The sequence below is a fragment of the Apiospora phragmitis genome (genome assembly GCF_038363925.1).
Source record: "Apiospora phragmitis strain CBS 135458 chromosome Unknown utg000009l:1.0-1189150.0:1.0-1190623.0, whole genome shotgun sequence".
In the NCBI taxonomy this organism is placed as follows: Eukaryota; Fungi; Ascomycota; class Sordariomycetes; order Amphisphaeriales; family Apiosporaceae; genus Apiospora; species Apiospora phragmitis.
The window spans coordinates 787,105-801,868 of NW_027117408.1; the positions used below are offsets into that span (position 1 = coordinate 787,105).

At 49.0% G+C, this 14,764-nt stretch overlaps 3 protein-coding genes across 3 annotated transcripts; 2 read left to right on the top strand and 1 right to left on the bottom strand.

Annotated features, from left to right (window-relative positions):
• Positions 1-2,890: 2,890 nt before the first annotated feature.
• On the top strand, positions 2,891-4,123 carry PG994_009747 (uncharacterized protein; the record flags this gene model as incomplete). Its single annotated transcript, XM_066861156.1, has 1 exon — positions 2,891-4,123. The coding sequence occupies one exon, from the start codon at positions 2,891-2,893 to the stop codon at positions 4,121-4,123; it is 1,233 nt and encodes a 410-aa protein (XP_066713326.1).
• Positions 4,124-5,977: 1,854 nt separating this feature from the next.
• Positions 5,978-6,544, bottom strand: PG994_009748 (uncharacterized protein; the record flags this gene model as incomplete). The annotated part of the gene is made up of 2 exons (XM_066861157.1): positions 5,978-6,197; positions 6,465-6,544. 2 exons carry the CDS (start codon positions 6,542-6,544, stop codon positions 5,978-5,980), a joined length of 300 nt encoding a protein of 99 aa, XP_066713327.1.
• A 2,676-nt stretch (positions 6,545-9,220) lies between these two features.
• Positions 9,221-14,676, top strand: PG994_009749 (uncharacterized protein; the record flags this gene model as incomplete). Its single annotated transcript, XM_066861158.1, is given in 18 exon segments — positions 9,221-9,323; positions 9,415-9,554; positions 9,573-10,155; positions 10,193-10,383; positions 10,440-10,722; positions 10,796-11,029; positions 11,084-11,410; positions 11,433-11,830; positions 11,885-12,047; positions 12,100-12,453; positions 12,515-12,638; positions 12,695-12,766; positions 12,817-12,867; positions 12,921-12,985; positions 13,044-13,188; positions 13,238-13,714; positions 13,780-13,863; positions 13,944-14,676. The coding sequence occupies 18 exon segments, from the start codon at positions 9,221-9,223 to the stop codon at positions 14,674-14,676; spliced, it is 4,527 nt and encodes a 1,508-aa protein (XP_066713328.1).
• Between the last annotated feature and the right edge of the window lie 88 nt (positions 14,677-14,764).

Sequence of the window (14,764 nt, forward strand, 5' to 3'; positions counted from 1 at the left end):
AAACTAAATTGAATTAAATGCAGTGTGAATGCAGTGCGAGTGGGATTGTTGCGAGCTGCGAGAATAGGAGGATGTTAGCTGTAAGCTTCTGCTCTTATTATAGCACTCATCCGTCTCTTATTACTTATTAACTACTACCCGGCTTTTGTTTATTCTATTTATAACCTTATATATTATTGAAACAGGTTACAAGGTCTATTATTTTATTTATGTGTTATAAAATCATGTGATTAGGGGTTTTACCATGGAAGACATAATTCAAGCATCTGCGATTACAGACACTTTTGAGAAAGTCTTTTAACACAGTGATTCTAAATTCGACTGATGATATCATTCTGTGTTGCGCTTGGGTATAAAAATAGTCAGGGGGAATAACAGACCATGGTACAGTATGGTTGAAGGCTGCGATGGATACGAGGGGGCAATGAGAGCTGGTAGGGCTTTCAATTTATAAGATAGGGAAGCCTTGCGTCCGGGAACATCAGGAAGCCTGAATCACCTGCACATTGACTGCGTAGGACCTGTTCCTCTCTATCCATTAGAGATGGTCAGGGGGCGAGCCAACGGCGCTTAAGACAAGGTATCATCATAGAGAGCAGCCAATATCCGAGCCGAACTGCTCGTGTCATGAGTCAAGAGAATTTCAGTCATGGTAGCAAGTTTCAATATGATCATGTTAGGGAATTGCAGTTCATACAGATGGTCTGGTCTGCTGGCGAAACCACCTTGAACTTGCCTTTCCAATCACCATGTATGGACAGGAAAGCATACACAGAAAGGCCACTAGGTATGGCCAGCCTGTAGGAGTAGTACTGGATATTGCTCACCCAATCATCCATTGTATTCAGTAGACAGGTACAGGTGTACTTTCTCAGCTGCTTGTACCCCTCACAAGTGTTTGGCAGGCAGCTTACCCGTAGCTACAGCTCAAATGATAGGTATGAGACCTTATAGGTACTAATAATTAACAATTCTTTTACCACCAGCAATGCCACATTCTGCTGGGGGAACACCAAACTTCAGGCTTGGTTGGTTTAGTTGGTGTATACAAGAGAATTTGGATTAAATTTTCCGGAGGTCTCGGGTTCGAGTCTTGGCTCAGCCCTTGAGGCCAAAGGTCGGTTCTCAATGTCAACGGTTCTTAACCGTAATAAGGTCAGAAACCTCCCGTTTCTGGCCTCAGAGGGAAAATTTTTGGTGTTTCTTTTCCCCCCTTCTTCTTCAACCAGTGATGGTGTTTTCGTTTCTCTGTTTTTATTTGTTGCGTGTTCTCTTCGTTGGTTCTTGCACATTGATACGTGCCTTTCCTCACCCCCCTATCTGAGGCTCAATGTCATTCCCGTCACTCCGCCACCACCTAAGTACGGACTGAACAAGAATCCGTTCATTATATCATTCCCATGCCCAAGTCCGTTGTCTCTAGGGCTGCAAAGCTTCGCCCTGGGCTTCGATTGGATTGTGTGAACGCCTTGACTTCTATGGTCATGATCAACTGCCAGTAACCTTGATGGAGTCGTGTGTGCGCGTACACTGCTACTGGTTTCCCTGTTGATTCGAAAACATGGAGGCTTGCATTCGATTCTTGTGAGTGTCAACAGGTTCATACACCTGATAATGAGATGACCTCCGCCATGCTACATACTTGATCTGTGTAAGCTAGTGGTGCAATGCAAAGCAAGGGTCTGAGATTCTCTGCAGTATAGCATTCTATACCGAGGAGTTCGAGTGGGAAAATGGTAACGCTCTCCCGTTATCTAGAGTAGGTACTATTGAAGTAGCCCCAAGAATGTCTGTTTACATAAACCTCTGTTCGGTGTTGGGGGTTATTCGCGATAGGATGCTTGGACGCTGAGCTTAGCGCCTAATAAAACAACAGCTTAACATCATGAAGCTTGCTGCTGAACGACCCTTGGACCCCTGGCATCGTCAACCCCACCGGTAGCATGAGCCTAATGTAGCGGGCGGCGGGCGACTGCTTGCATCATCGGACATCCATTCATAGGGAACCAGATCTAGCACGAAACGCGATACAATTTTATATGCTGCCAACACTCGCATAAGATCTGAATGTAAGTAGACTGAATTACCTACACGGGCACTTGAATAAACGTTGCAAGCGTTGACTCGATTTCCATGACCGTTATTACGTCTGTTGAGGGCTGGGTGAAGGTTGGCTGCTCTGATAGTGAAATTGGCTAGTCGAGTGGGGTGCCTTCAATTGTTAATGACCCCACTGATGTATCCCACCTTGGCCCTGTGACCTCAGCTGTAGTGGTAGCTGTTGCTGCTGCAACTTGCCCCGCGTCGTTCGTCACAACTTGACATCCCACTTCAACTTATCGATCTGCAATCCGCGAATCCCCCAGCGACCAGTACACCGCATTCCCATGCTACTGGTACGTGATTACCTAATTACACATGCGCACATGCAAACCGTCGAAATCTCACCATCGTACCGTTATTGAACGTTGAGCAGACAAATCCGACACCGCAAGTACGGACTCCATCCAGGTGTCTGGTGGACCCGCTAGCCGCTGTCACACATCACCAGACACCACCACACCAGCAGCCAGCCTTATCGCCCAGATCTACCCATGGTACAGTGACCTACCTACATACTCCAGTCACATGCACCTGTGATCCGTTGCGACCACCTCCGCTCATTGTATCGACAAGAAAGTAGACAGTGTTTTTGCGCAAAGAGTAAGGCGGAGTGTGTCGTTGATCTCTACCACTTATCACAGGCCAGCGGTCAAGAAACCCCCCGCTGCTGAGGCAAAGGTAAAGTCTTTTTACCGCAAAACATGCTTTCTAAGTACATTCCTGACAACAAACTTACGTCCCTTCTGCCAGCCGGAACCGCTCAACATTGAATTACCAAAGTGAGAAAATGGCATCGGATAACACCGAGGAAGCGTTGGACGACGTTGTCCCTGGGGGTACTGTCGCGGCCAATCCAACGCTTCAGCATCAAGCATCTGAAGGCAATGCGGCCGACGATGACGATGTCCTTGCGACGCCTCAGCATTTTGGATTCATGATCCCAGGCTCTGTCTCGGTCGGCCACAGACCGCAGACCCGATCCATGACTAGAAATCAAGCACCGATCTTTACTCGACTCCAGGCTGCCAGTTCTCGTCCTAATTCCATTTCAAAGCTCGAAGATGCTGAGGATATCGACTACGCCTCCAGCGGTGGATCCCTGAGGGCACCACACGCAACCCAGTCTCCCAAGGGCGATGCGAACGTTAATCAAGTTCGCGCCAGAAAGCCTAGAGGAGGCCCGTTGCGAAAATCCCCCAGATCTCGCTTGAAAACTATTTTGCGTCACGAATCAACACCAGAGAACATTGATGCAACATCGGAGACGCCGTCCAAACGGCGGAAAATGAGAAACATGGCGAGCCCGCGTCGTACACCATCCCTTCCTCTTCGCCGATCAGTAAGGCTGTCCAAGCCACTCACAGAATTCCAGAAATATCCTGAATTGCCGAATGAGTTGAAATTGGCCATCTGGGAAGCAGCCTGTGAGCCAAGGCTTGTCTACATCAGAAATCGGACAGCGCCGAATTACAGTTTCGACGTCCAGAATGCCGCACCCAGCTGGTTTAATACAAATTCGGTATCGGCCCAAATCGCCTCGGAACGTTACCGGAAGATGTTCAGCCTTCATAGCCCTGACGACAATCGAACGGAACAATACGTGAATCCGGACATGGACATTGTTATGTTGGAGCCTTGCTGCAGCGGCTGCCGATCGTACCACTGCGCTCGATATCAATTCGCGGAGAAGGACCGCTTGGCTATCCTCAAGCTGGCGGTACAAACGGAGTCCCCTTGGCTGATGCCAAGTGTCAGTCCTTGCTGGACCACGATTAGCTTGGCATGGCCCAACGTAGAAACGCTGTACCTGGTTCAAACGGCCATAACGGGCGATAGCAAGCACGAAAAGGCCATGATCCGCATCAGCAGCGAGGGAGATCGTGAGAAAGAACTACGGAAACGATTTGATGAATGGAATAAGCAGGCTGGCAAGGATCAAGAGTTGAGCAAACTTGAGTTCGTCACCGTGGTGTCTAAAGACCAGTATACCGGGGCTCGGGAGGATATCATTATCGGCTGAGACACAGAGCGTCACTTGTACTACACATATTCTTAGCCCCCTGGCCATGCCTTGCACCACTAGCTCAGGAATGGAGGAACTCCACATATGGATTGATGACATCCATCCCCCTTAATGGCAGAAGCGCTGCTTTTCGTATAATACTATTCATAGATGATTGGCAGGCCAGCTTTCTCAAGTACTGAGATCCTACTAGCAGCTTTCGCATCGTCTCTGGTATTATCCAATGGAGTACACCATAATTTTGCTTCGTCTCTACCTATGTAGTAGCCGCTGGCCATCCTCATCTATACAGCCATTATGCGGATTGAAATATCTAGACTGTCATCATGGCGGAGAGAAGTGATCCGCCGGGGAACCAGCGTAGCCCTCTTGGCCAGCCGCAGTTCCTGGACCATCGCCTCAGAGAGTTCCATGCGCCGAGCCTGTCGGTTATCTGCGACTGAAGGCGAAAGATGTGTGTCAGCTTCATCGTCGGGTCCCTCCTTCTCTTCGGCATGAAGAACGGCCCAGAAGCCAATGTAGGCAGATAAGAGAGACGGGGCCACAATTGATTACTCGGGAAAAGCGTAGAAGCAAACTTACGTGCAGCATCATCCGGAGAGAACGTAGAGCCACCCTTTTCATTGTCGTCACTGCCGGGACTGTCATCGTCTGACCCGGTCCGGGAACCGCCGAACTGGACGGGGCATAAGCTAAAGCACCCCCTCACGGGCCATCTCGTCACGGGCCACCGCGTTTTACCCTACGAACGCGTCTTTTCACCGTGCATCCTAATTAGAAAACTTTTTAATTTAATTATTACTTTTTATTTTTTAAAGTTATTATTACCTTTATTTTTTTCGCTTATTTCTACTCTTTATATATAAGCTATATTATAATTATATAGTATAGGTTTTAAATATAAAAGTTTTTAGTTTATTAAAAAAAAGGTTAAGAATGTTACGATCGGCGGGTTGGTCCCCCCGCGGGTAGCACTTAAGGCGTAGAATTGGACAGAAATGACCCGAAGAGTCATTTCCGAAGCTTTTGCTTTGTGGCGCAGTGGTTAGTCCACACACACTATAATAAAGAATTGCTTTAAAAAAGTACTTAAATACGGTCCTTAAGTTAAAACCTATAAAAATAAATATATTAAAAATATATCATTAAGTTAAAATTAATGTATTAATTTCTTTTATAATTAAAAACGGTTAAAAAGCGGTTAAAATTTATTTATAAAATTACTCGAAGCTATTATTATTAAAATACGTTATTTTAAAAGATATAAAAGTTACTTAAGTATATTTAAAGCTATTAAAAGTAGTTAAAAAAAATTAACACTTAATTTCTTTATTAAATTAGCTTTAATACTTATTAAAACACCTTTTAATAACTAGGAATTATAAAATAATAATTAAAAATTAACTATTATAAACCTTACTTTTAAAATACTCTCTTAATGATTCTTTATTAAAAAGGTTAATAAAGCCTTAAATTAAAGCGTTAATAAAATCGCGTATCTCGAAACTTAAGTTAGTTATTTTTAAATTAAACTCGATAAAAAGATGATAAAAATACGTTAAAAAGTAAGAATCGCACTAGGACAACGATTTATTCGTATAGCTAATATATGCCGAGCTAAGCGGAAGCTAAAAAATAAGGTTATATACGAGGATAAAGCTAACGACATTAAAGTGCTAAGAGGGCCTCGTAACATTATAAAAGCTATAAAAGATGATAGCATAGAGGCGGAGGACTATATTATTATTAAAAATAACGAAAAATAGTATATTTACGTTAATTCTAGCCGTAAAAATGGCTTTGATTACAGGGGTAAGGGTAGCTCAGTAAAGTAGCCCGTGAGGGGGTGCTTTAGCTTATGGGGCATAGCTCGGGCGCAGAGGTCTCTAAAGAGTGCAGTCGCTTGAGGCGGTCGGGGTCGTGGCGCCGCCAGCAGCGGCACTGGTAGGGCGCCGCGCAGAGGGAGGCCTCGGAGCTGCGTAGGTGCTTCTCGATGCAGTTATAGTACGTTTGGTTGTTGAAGCACATGTTGATGATGATGGCGGTCCGGCGCGTTCCACCAGCGAACCCACTAGACAAAGGAGTAGAGTGTTAAAGGCGAGTGTATCTAGGGTAAACGCCACAGTAGAGGAGGGCAATAGATAAACTACTCGGATTCTTATCAAGTGTAGGACTCACTGAGCATACCGACACTTGAAGACTGACTCTGTGAAGGTGGAGATGGGCGCGGATCGCGGGGGAAAGTGGAGAGAGAAGAGAGACAGCGGGCTAGCGGGCAGCGCGCGAGCGGGCGCCGATGAGGTGGAGTAATGGGGTTTTGGCGGTCCATCCCGCGCACTAAGCCTGTTTAATGTGGCGCACCTTGTGGGTGTGCTTGTCCCAGCCGCCGTTGACGTTCATGACGGCGATGATGGTCATTCGTGAGCACCTTAAATTACATAAACTTGTCGTAATGGCTCCCGCTCCTCCCCAGGATGAAATTGTGCACGCCTCGAATGCTTCGTATCTTGAAAAGGCTAAAGGCCTCGTTTGGAGAAGCGCAGGGAGCGCGAGGATGACAGTTAAGTATTATTACTTGCTGCCATGCTAGCCATGTCTTCCAAGATGAAATGGAAAAACGCTGGCCAAAATGTCTATTCTGTTGATCGCTGGTAGCAAGTGGTTTCTCGGAGTAATACAGTACTCGAAAGCCATTCGATTACCAAAAGTCAATTCTTGACCCGACCAGTCGGTTGCTATTCTTATCGCCAAGGGTTCACAAGGTAAGTGTTAAGAGGTTATTCAGGCAATGCATGTCATGGCCGCTTAGCAGAACGTTTGGTGGCCACGACTGCGATCGGTGACAGGAATAGTTGCGCATGGGGTCATTCCTTTGATGCATGTTTGGGCTGCAAGCAGGATAGATAGGGCAGGACGGCATGCGCTGGCCACTGGCTGTTACATTTTGTATGCCTTGCGCCGTTGCATCACCGCGGCAAGGAGGCACGCCGCCATGAGAGTTGTTTGCCAACCTTATCGCATCATGCTTGCTATTTTCTGGAATATCCGACCGAAATAGCGCCTGTCAGTTTTCTAAGCACACCATCGGCGGCTTGCGGTTGGTTGTTGGGTGGTTTCAATAAGCCTCTACCATGATGGCGGGTGTCCCCAACTGGGGCGCTACTGGTAAGGGATTGAGCGGAGATCACATCATGCGAACGATATACCGGATGTAAAATAGCAGTCAATTATCTCGCCCACCATCTTCGTCGCCGCCGTCGTCCTGATATATGAGAATACACCAGACAGACACGGTTCGAAGACCAGTTGCAAAAGAAAAGCGCGCGAGGCGCGCACATATTCCCAGTGCGACATCGCTTCTTCCAGTGGGCAAAGTGGCTCAAGATGATTCGCCGGCGCCAGTCCTGTATTGGTCCAATGCGGTTTAGCAGCCCCTCCCCTACCATCCACCACCCCTACTTAGCACTACCCTGTTGCCGTCCCCAGCCAGCCAGCCATCGAATGTAGGAATTGGAATTGGAGAAGAATGAGCACGTGCTATATCTTATGTAGTGAAGTCGGCGATGATATTCCATATGTTGTGGGCTTCTGTTCTGAGCTTCTGTTCCGAGTTACCTTCTCGAGGAAGGTGGCCAGTATTCACGAGTAGGTAGAGTGCAGAGACGAAAGATGGATTGGATGCTTCTGGAATGCGATCCATGAATCAACACAAGTTTAAGTCCGATGCTGTGGTGCAGGGGGCCGGGGACGAACCTTCACTCTAAGGCCCATCTACTGGCACGTGGGGGCCATGCCAATTGGCCAGAAGCCCCTGCTGAAACAGAGGTGGAAAATGGTTTCTCCCACTGTTTGTGTCAGTCAGAGCTGGCGGCACATCACCTATCCACCCCCGGCCTGTTTACCGTTTTCTGTTTCTGGAAGAACGCATCAGACCATGCTTCTGACCATGCCAACTTTACATGATCGCCAGCTCACGCTATCGGTATAACTGACCCAGCAGCCTGGGTGGCCTATGGACAGGTGCATCATGCAGTTGGTTCGGTCTGCTGCCCAGCGACATATTCTAGACGCTCTTTTGAGGATGGCGAATTAAGCAAAATGCAGGCCGTCGCAGTCGAGAAAGAGGAAGCATCCGACTTTTGCGGTCAAACATTGCTGCTTGCGGTGTCGCAAACATTGCGCTCCACTGAGGGTCCACTGTGAGTGAATATGGCAAAATGTCTTGGCTATAGTACCGAGTCGGACAACATACGCGGCGGACGACCCCTTCATACAGGAAACATGCAAAGTGAGCAAATCACGGGCCGATACTCTCGGTTGGAGCTTCTGCTACATTCGTACTCACTCACCTTTGTCTTGGTCATTGAACCCAATGAGGGCCCATCTTCCGCTCTCAGAGATTGATGAAACCGATGGAAACTGATTTGGGTAGGACATGGCTTGCCCCCATAGGCCACCTAGCTGCAGCACAACATCTCCATACCAGCGTGGCACAGGGACAGAGGAAACAAGATGCAATCTAGTAGCAATCTAGGGATGGCATTGCCACTTGATACGATGGCATTTGGCCTATCTGGATCCATCTGCTCGGTAACGTACGATCCCTCCGAGCATCGCTTCCATTGGACCTTATTGGCTGCTTGGTTAGGTCGCAAAAGACTTGAAGCTGCGGAGTCCACCCATGTTTGATGGTGTGCTAATTGAGATCAACGGCCAAACCACCATGCACTTTGGCACTGTCCACTGCGGCGTAGCTGTCCAATCAATCCCACTATAACCCTTGCAACTTGCTGCAAAGATCAAGGGCAGCTTCCTAAATGGGACTCTCCGGCCAGCGGGCCGGGGGTTCTGTCTTATCACGACAGCATTGTTGCACTTAATACCAAGAATACCAAGACTTCGGGGTAGTCAAAGAAGAGCTGGTCCCCAATCTCAGATGCTTACCCGCCTTGAAGCTGGGTTTCCCATATCCTCTATAAGCTTTCCTTGGGTGTTTGGGCGACCAGCCAAATCTGCTTTATCTTCATGTAGCCCAGCTGTCGCCGTTATCACCAACTCTTGTGTTGGCATCGCGGGTCAGTTTGCCCAGCAAATATGGAAACTACGCGGGATGTCTTCGAGACCATATGCGGCGATGGCTCGTTCGGCCCGAGTGTGAGGTCTCCGGAGTGTCGAGGCGGCGGCTTCGATTTTACGCGTGAGTGGTGGCCGTGTTGCGAAACCATTGGAGGAACCAGCAAGCGTACTAATGCACCACAATCTTACCTACAGTCCTGTTCTCCCTGCAGCCTTGTTCATCGCATTAGCAGCAATACGTTCTTTCAGTCTTGTCGGTAAAAGGCCAACTGTGAGACGAAACTTTGTTGTACTATTGCAAATTGGTGCGCAACAAAATCCTCCATTTCCCCTACATTTCAATGCAGGCACTGTGACTTACACCGAATAGGTCGCTATAAGTGTTTACACCGGTCTTCAAGTGGCTCTCCTGGTTCTGGCGATCAAGACTAGCCTCCGAACAAAAGCCACACTTGTTTCAGCCGTCTTGTCATTGGTCACCGGGCTCAGCTTGGCGCTTCTCTCTCACCTTGAGCATGCAAAGTCAATCCGGCCTTCCTTCATAATCAATACTTACCTCATTGCCACGATCGTCTTCGACATCGCTCGTGTTCGCACGCAATGGCTTTCTCAGCGCAATGGTGACGCTGTTGCCGGGGTCTTAACCACATCTCTCGCCATCAAGTGCGTCATGGCTGTCTTGGAGTCCATTGGGAAGCAGTCCTTGCTGCTCGAGCCTGATCACCACTTTTCGCTGGAAAGCACGAGTGGGGTAGTCAGCAGGAGTTGGTTCTGGTGGCTCAACTCCCTGCTTTTCGCCGGCTTCAGGAAGGTACTGAGTCTCGAGGATTTGCCATCCATCCATGAGAAGGTCAACCCCGAACGCCTGTCCCAACGCATCCACGCTACATGGAAGAACTGTAAGAACGCCTTTAGTGAACCCTCAAATCGAAGATCCGGTTGGCTAAGACGAGGTAGGGAACCAAAAGAGAAAACATGCACTGGTACTAGCCTGTGTCTGGAGCCTCCGCTGGGAGATTCTCATGAACTTGGTACCCAAGTTTTTTGTTGTCGGCCTGATGACTAGCCAGACATTCTTGATTCAGGATGCTGTTCAATATATCCAAGCTGACCCAAGTGATGGCAACAACAACGGTTATGGCCTTATTGGGGCTTCTGCCTTTGTGTACATATCCTTTGCGGTAAGAAGATGCCTCAGCATTATTGATGTTTCATATGCTGATCCAATACCGATTAGTTCTCGACCGGATGGCATTCCCATCTAACCATTCGAACCATGTCAATGTTGCGCGGCGAACTCATCTCCCTCATTTACATAAAAACGACTACGCTTCCGATCACCAGTGTCAACGAGTCTGCCGCCACGACTCTAATGAGTACGGATGCGCAGAGGATTTCGGAGACATTCCAACTCCTTCTCATAGACACCTTGCCGCTCGTCACACAATTGGCTCTTTCTATCTACGTTCTCTACTTGCAGTTAGGTGCGGTATGCGTAACGCCCATAATCATCGCAATCGGTATGTTTCCTTCAAAACCGCGCCTCCGCCCTCTCCTGAGCTTCGTGGGATGGTAATGCTGATGAACAAACAGTCTCTGTGGGACTTTCTACCGTCCTAGCTTCGCGTATTGGCCCCAGACAGAAAAATTGGCTGGAAGCCACGCAGAAACGAATCAATTACACGATGGAAATTTTTGGTGCGATGAGGAATGTGAAGATGTTAGGACTGGCCAAGCAGATGGAGTATAATATCCAGAATATGCGTGAGAAAGAGATGAAGGTCTCGAGGCGGTATCGAAGGCTTCACGCGCTGAATATCACTTTAGGTAAAGACTGTTTACTTCAAGGTTATGGAATATTGTGCTGACCCCAGCTTCAAGTCAACATGCGAACCATTCTCGCCGGCCTATCTCTCTTCGCGAGATATGCAATCGTTGCCCGCATAAACGGAACCGAGGGAATGTCTATTTCACAGGCTATCACATCTCTGGCAGGCATGATGGTTCTTGCGCAGCCACTGATCATGATCCTGTACGCGGTACCTTTTGGATGGAGCGCGCTAAGCTGTTTCACGAGAATACAGGAGTTCCTCAATGAAGAATCCCGTGTCGATTCAAGATCGCTTCTTTCGACGGACAGCCCGCCTGATTTACCCAAAGGAGAAGGAATCATTCCAACGAGTCTCACGAGTCTCATCAGGGTCCCATGTACGCGGTTCCTACATAAGAGTTGGAAAGGCCGATTTCGCGTGGTCCAGCTCGGACGATGCTGTTGTTAAGGGCTTGGAGACTCATATCGGACCTGATTGCTATTTGACGATCATCGTGGGGCCCGTAGGATGTGGCAAGTCTACGTTACTAAAGGGGCTTTTGAGCGAAACATCGAAGACGGACGGTATGGTATCGGTCTGCTCCCCTGAAATCGCATATTGCGACCAGACGGCTTGGATCATCAACGGGTCGATCCGGGAGAACATCATTGGCAAAACCGAATTTGACGAAAACTGGTACCGATCAATCATCCAAGCGACAGCTCTCGAGGTTGATCTGCGACAGTTGCCTGATGGGGATTCAACTATTGTGGGAAGCAAGGGCCTCAAGCTGAGTGGAGGTCAGAAAGCGCGCGTGGTAAGATAGATACTTTGAAACCTGGGAACATCCAGAGACTGACGGATTGTGTAGTCAATCGCTCGGGCTATATATGCCCGCAAGTTACTGGCAATCCTTGATGATGTGCTGAGTGGGCTAGACGCTGTGACAAAGGAGCATGTCTTCCGGAGGGTGTTCGGGCGAGATGGTCTGTTCCGCAAGTCAGGAACGTCAGTGGTGTTAGCAATCCATTCAGGTAAGGCTTCAGCTATGGCTTCACCATCCCATAATACTAATAGGCTTCGCAGTTAAACGGCTTCCGGAAGTCAATCTGATTCTAGCATTGAATGAGAACGGCGAGATTGTTGAGCAAGGAACTTTCTCTGAACTTAACACTCCTGGCAGCTACATACATACACTCCAGGTCAAAATACAGAAAGAGGAACAGGAACATGAAGTTGTAGAGGCTGTTTCTGAGCCAATTGACGAGAAGACCAAGGAAATCATCGAAGTCGAGGAAAAGGCCGAGGCCGAAGCCGACAAGAGCCGCCAACTAGGAGATTGGAATATATACAGATACTATGGGCGCGCACTGGGTCCTATGGCGTTAATCACTTGGATATTCCTCCTGGGAAGTAGTCAAACATTCGTGGGCTTGGGACGTAAGTGTCTCTATCCCATGCGTGAGCTATGGAACTCGTTCACTTACTGACATACCTCAAGAGATTTGGATCAACTGGTGGGCTGAGGACAACGAAAACGGCGGGCCGGACCGAGCAGGCTATTTGCTAGGAATCTACGCCATGTTCAACTGCTTCGAAGCCATTCTGACCATGATGGCTGTCGGGTATGTGAATGATCTAACCAGCCGAAGGTACCACCTGACTAATTTGTCGCGCGTAGTTTCCTATGGATCGTTATCGTGCCTCGATCCGGCAACCACTTCCACCAAGCGATGATCACCGCAGCTATGAAGTTTGTACTTCGATCTCAACTCTTCTATATATATACTCATATTTTGTTAGGGCACCTTTATCTGTCTTCTACGAGACAGAGACCGGAGTTCTGGTCAATCGGTAAGCCATTAATGATAATGCCAGCAAAGTGATTCTTACTCACAGCATCACAGGTTCAGTCAAGACATCCGACTTGCCGATATGGTTCTCCCTCAGTCCATGGGCAACGTCGTCTTCCGTAAGTTGCTAAAACACCTTCAATAAGACGCGGCTAGGCACTAACTTCTTAAATGTAGAATCCGCGGGCATGTTGATCGTCGTTGCCGTGGCTATCAACGCGATCCCTTGGACTGCCGTTGTTTTCCCCCCTATCGCCGTTGTCTCTACTTCGTTCAACGCTTCTACCTGCGCTCCTCTAGGCAGCTGCGAATACTCGAGTATGTAAAATCACACAAACGGTGGCATGGTCGGGTTCTAATCCAGACTGTAGGATCGAAGCGAACGCCCCTCTCTTCTCGCACTTCATCGAGTCGCTCAACGGCCTGGTCACCATTCGCTCCTACGGTTGGGTCGGCGACTACGTTGCCAGAAACATGGAGCTGCTGGACCAATCCCAGACCCCTTCGTATCATCTGCAATTCATACAGCGGTGGCTGGTCTTTGTTCTCGACATGATCGTCGCTGGTCTTGTCATTATCGTCATGGGCTTGTCGGTGGCGCTCCGTTCCAAGCTCAACGATGGTTATCTCGGTGTCGCGCTGGTGCAGCTGATGACGCTATCGTACGAACTCACGGGAATCGTCCAGCATTGGACCATGCTCGAGACGTCGATTGGGGCCATCACGCGCATCAAGGACTTTGCCGAGAAGACGCCGGACGAGAGCGGGCCGGACGAGACCGACGCTCCCACTGCCGACTGGCCGAGTCGGGGTACCTTCAAGTTTGAGAACGTGTTTGCATCTTACGGGTAGGTTGTTGTCGCTGGTAACTCTTATGCTGATTCTGACGCTGACCTTCTTGTGTGTTTGTTAGGAATGGAAAACCCGCAGTCTTGAAGGACATCAGCTTCACTATCAAAGCGGGTGAAAAAGTGGGCATTTTTGGCAGAACTGGCAGGTTCGTGGTTGCTTCTTTTCACATGCCTCGCCCTCATTTCCCTTCCTCTGAGCCCATCACTGATACACTTGTGGATATAGTGGAAAGAGCTCAACGACTCTGGCAATATTACGCATGATAGACATCGAAGCCGGCAAGCTAACATTGGACGATGTGGACCTAACCACGATCAAGGGCTCCGTCGTTCGGGAACGCATCATCTGCCTGACCCAGGAGGCCTTCATCTACCCAGGCTCCATCCGCGCCAACATCGACCCGCTCAGCCAATCGAACGACGAAGACATCGCCACCGCCCTGCAAAAGGTCGGGCTCTGGACGGTGCTCCAGAGCAAGGCCGCGGCCACGACCGCGAAGAAGACTACTACTACTACGGACGACGATTCTGCCACCGCCGCCACCCCCTCGGAGGTCCTGGACACAGCCATGGACACGGAATTCCTGTCGCACGGCCAGCGGCAGCTCTTCTGCCTCGCGCGCGCCCTGCTCAAGCCGGGCCGGGTGCTGATCCTGGACGAGCCGACGAGCAGCGTCGACAACCAGACCGACGCGCAGATGCAGCGGGTCATCCGCTACGAGTTCCGCGGCCACACCGTCGTCATGATCGCGCACCGGCTGTCGTCGCTCGTCGACTTCGATAAGATCGCCGTGCTCGACGGCGGGCGCCTTGTCGAGTTCGGAAGCCCCGCGGAGCTGTTGGGGAACGCGTCGGGGCATTTCTCCAGGTCGTACAACAAGTCGTCGTCCAAAGAAGCATTATTAAGATCGATGACGATTATGATTTACGTATTTCATATCCATATGCATATGACATGATGACCGAGAGTATCACTTCGGAAAGAACGAGCCATATGAAGATGGTGGATCTAGCGCATCATTTACCAGTCGATATTTGTTTGGATAC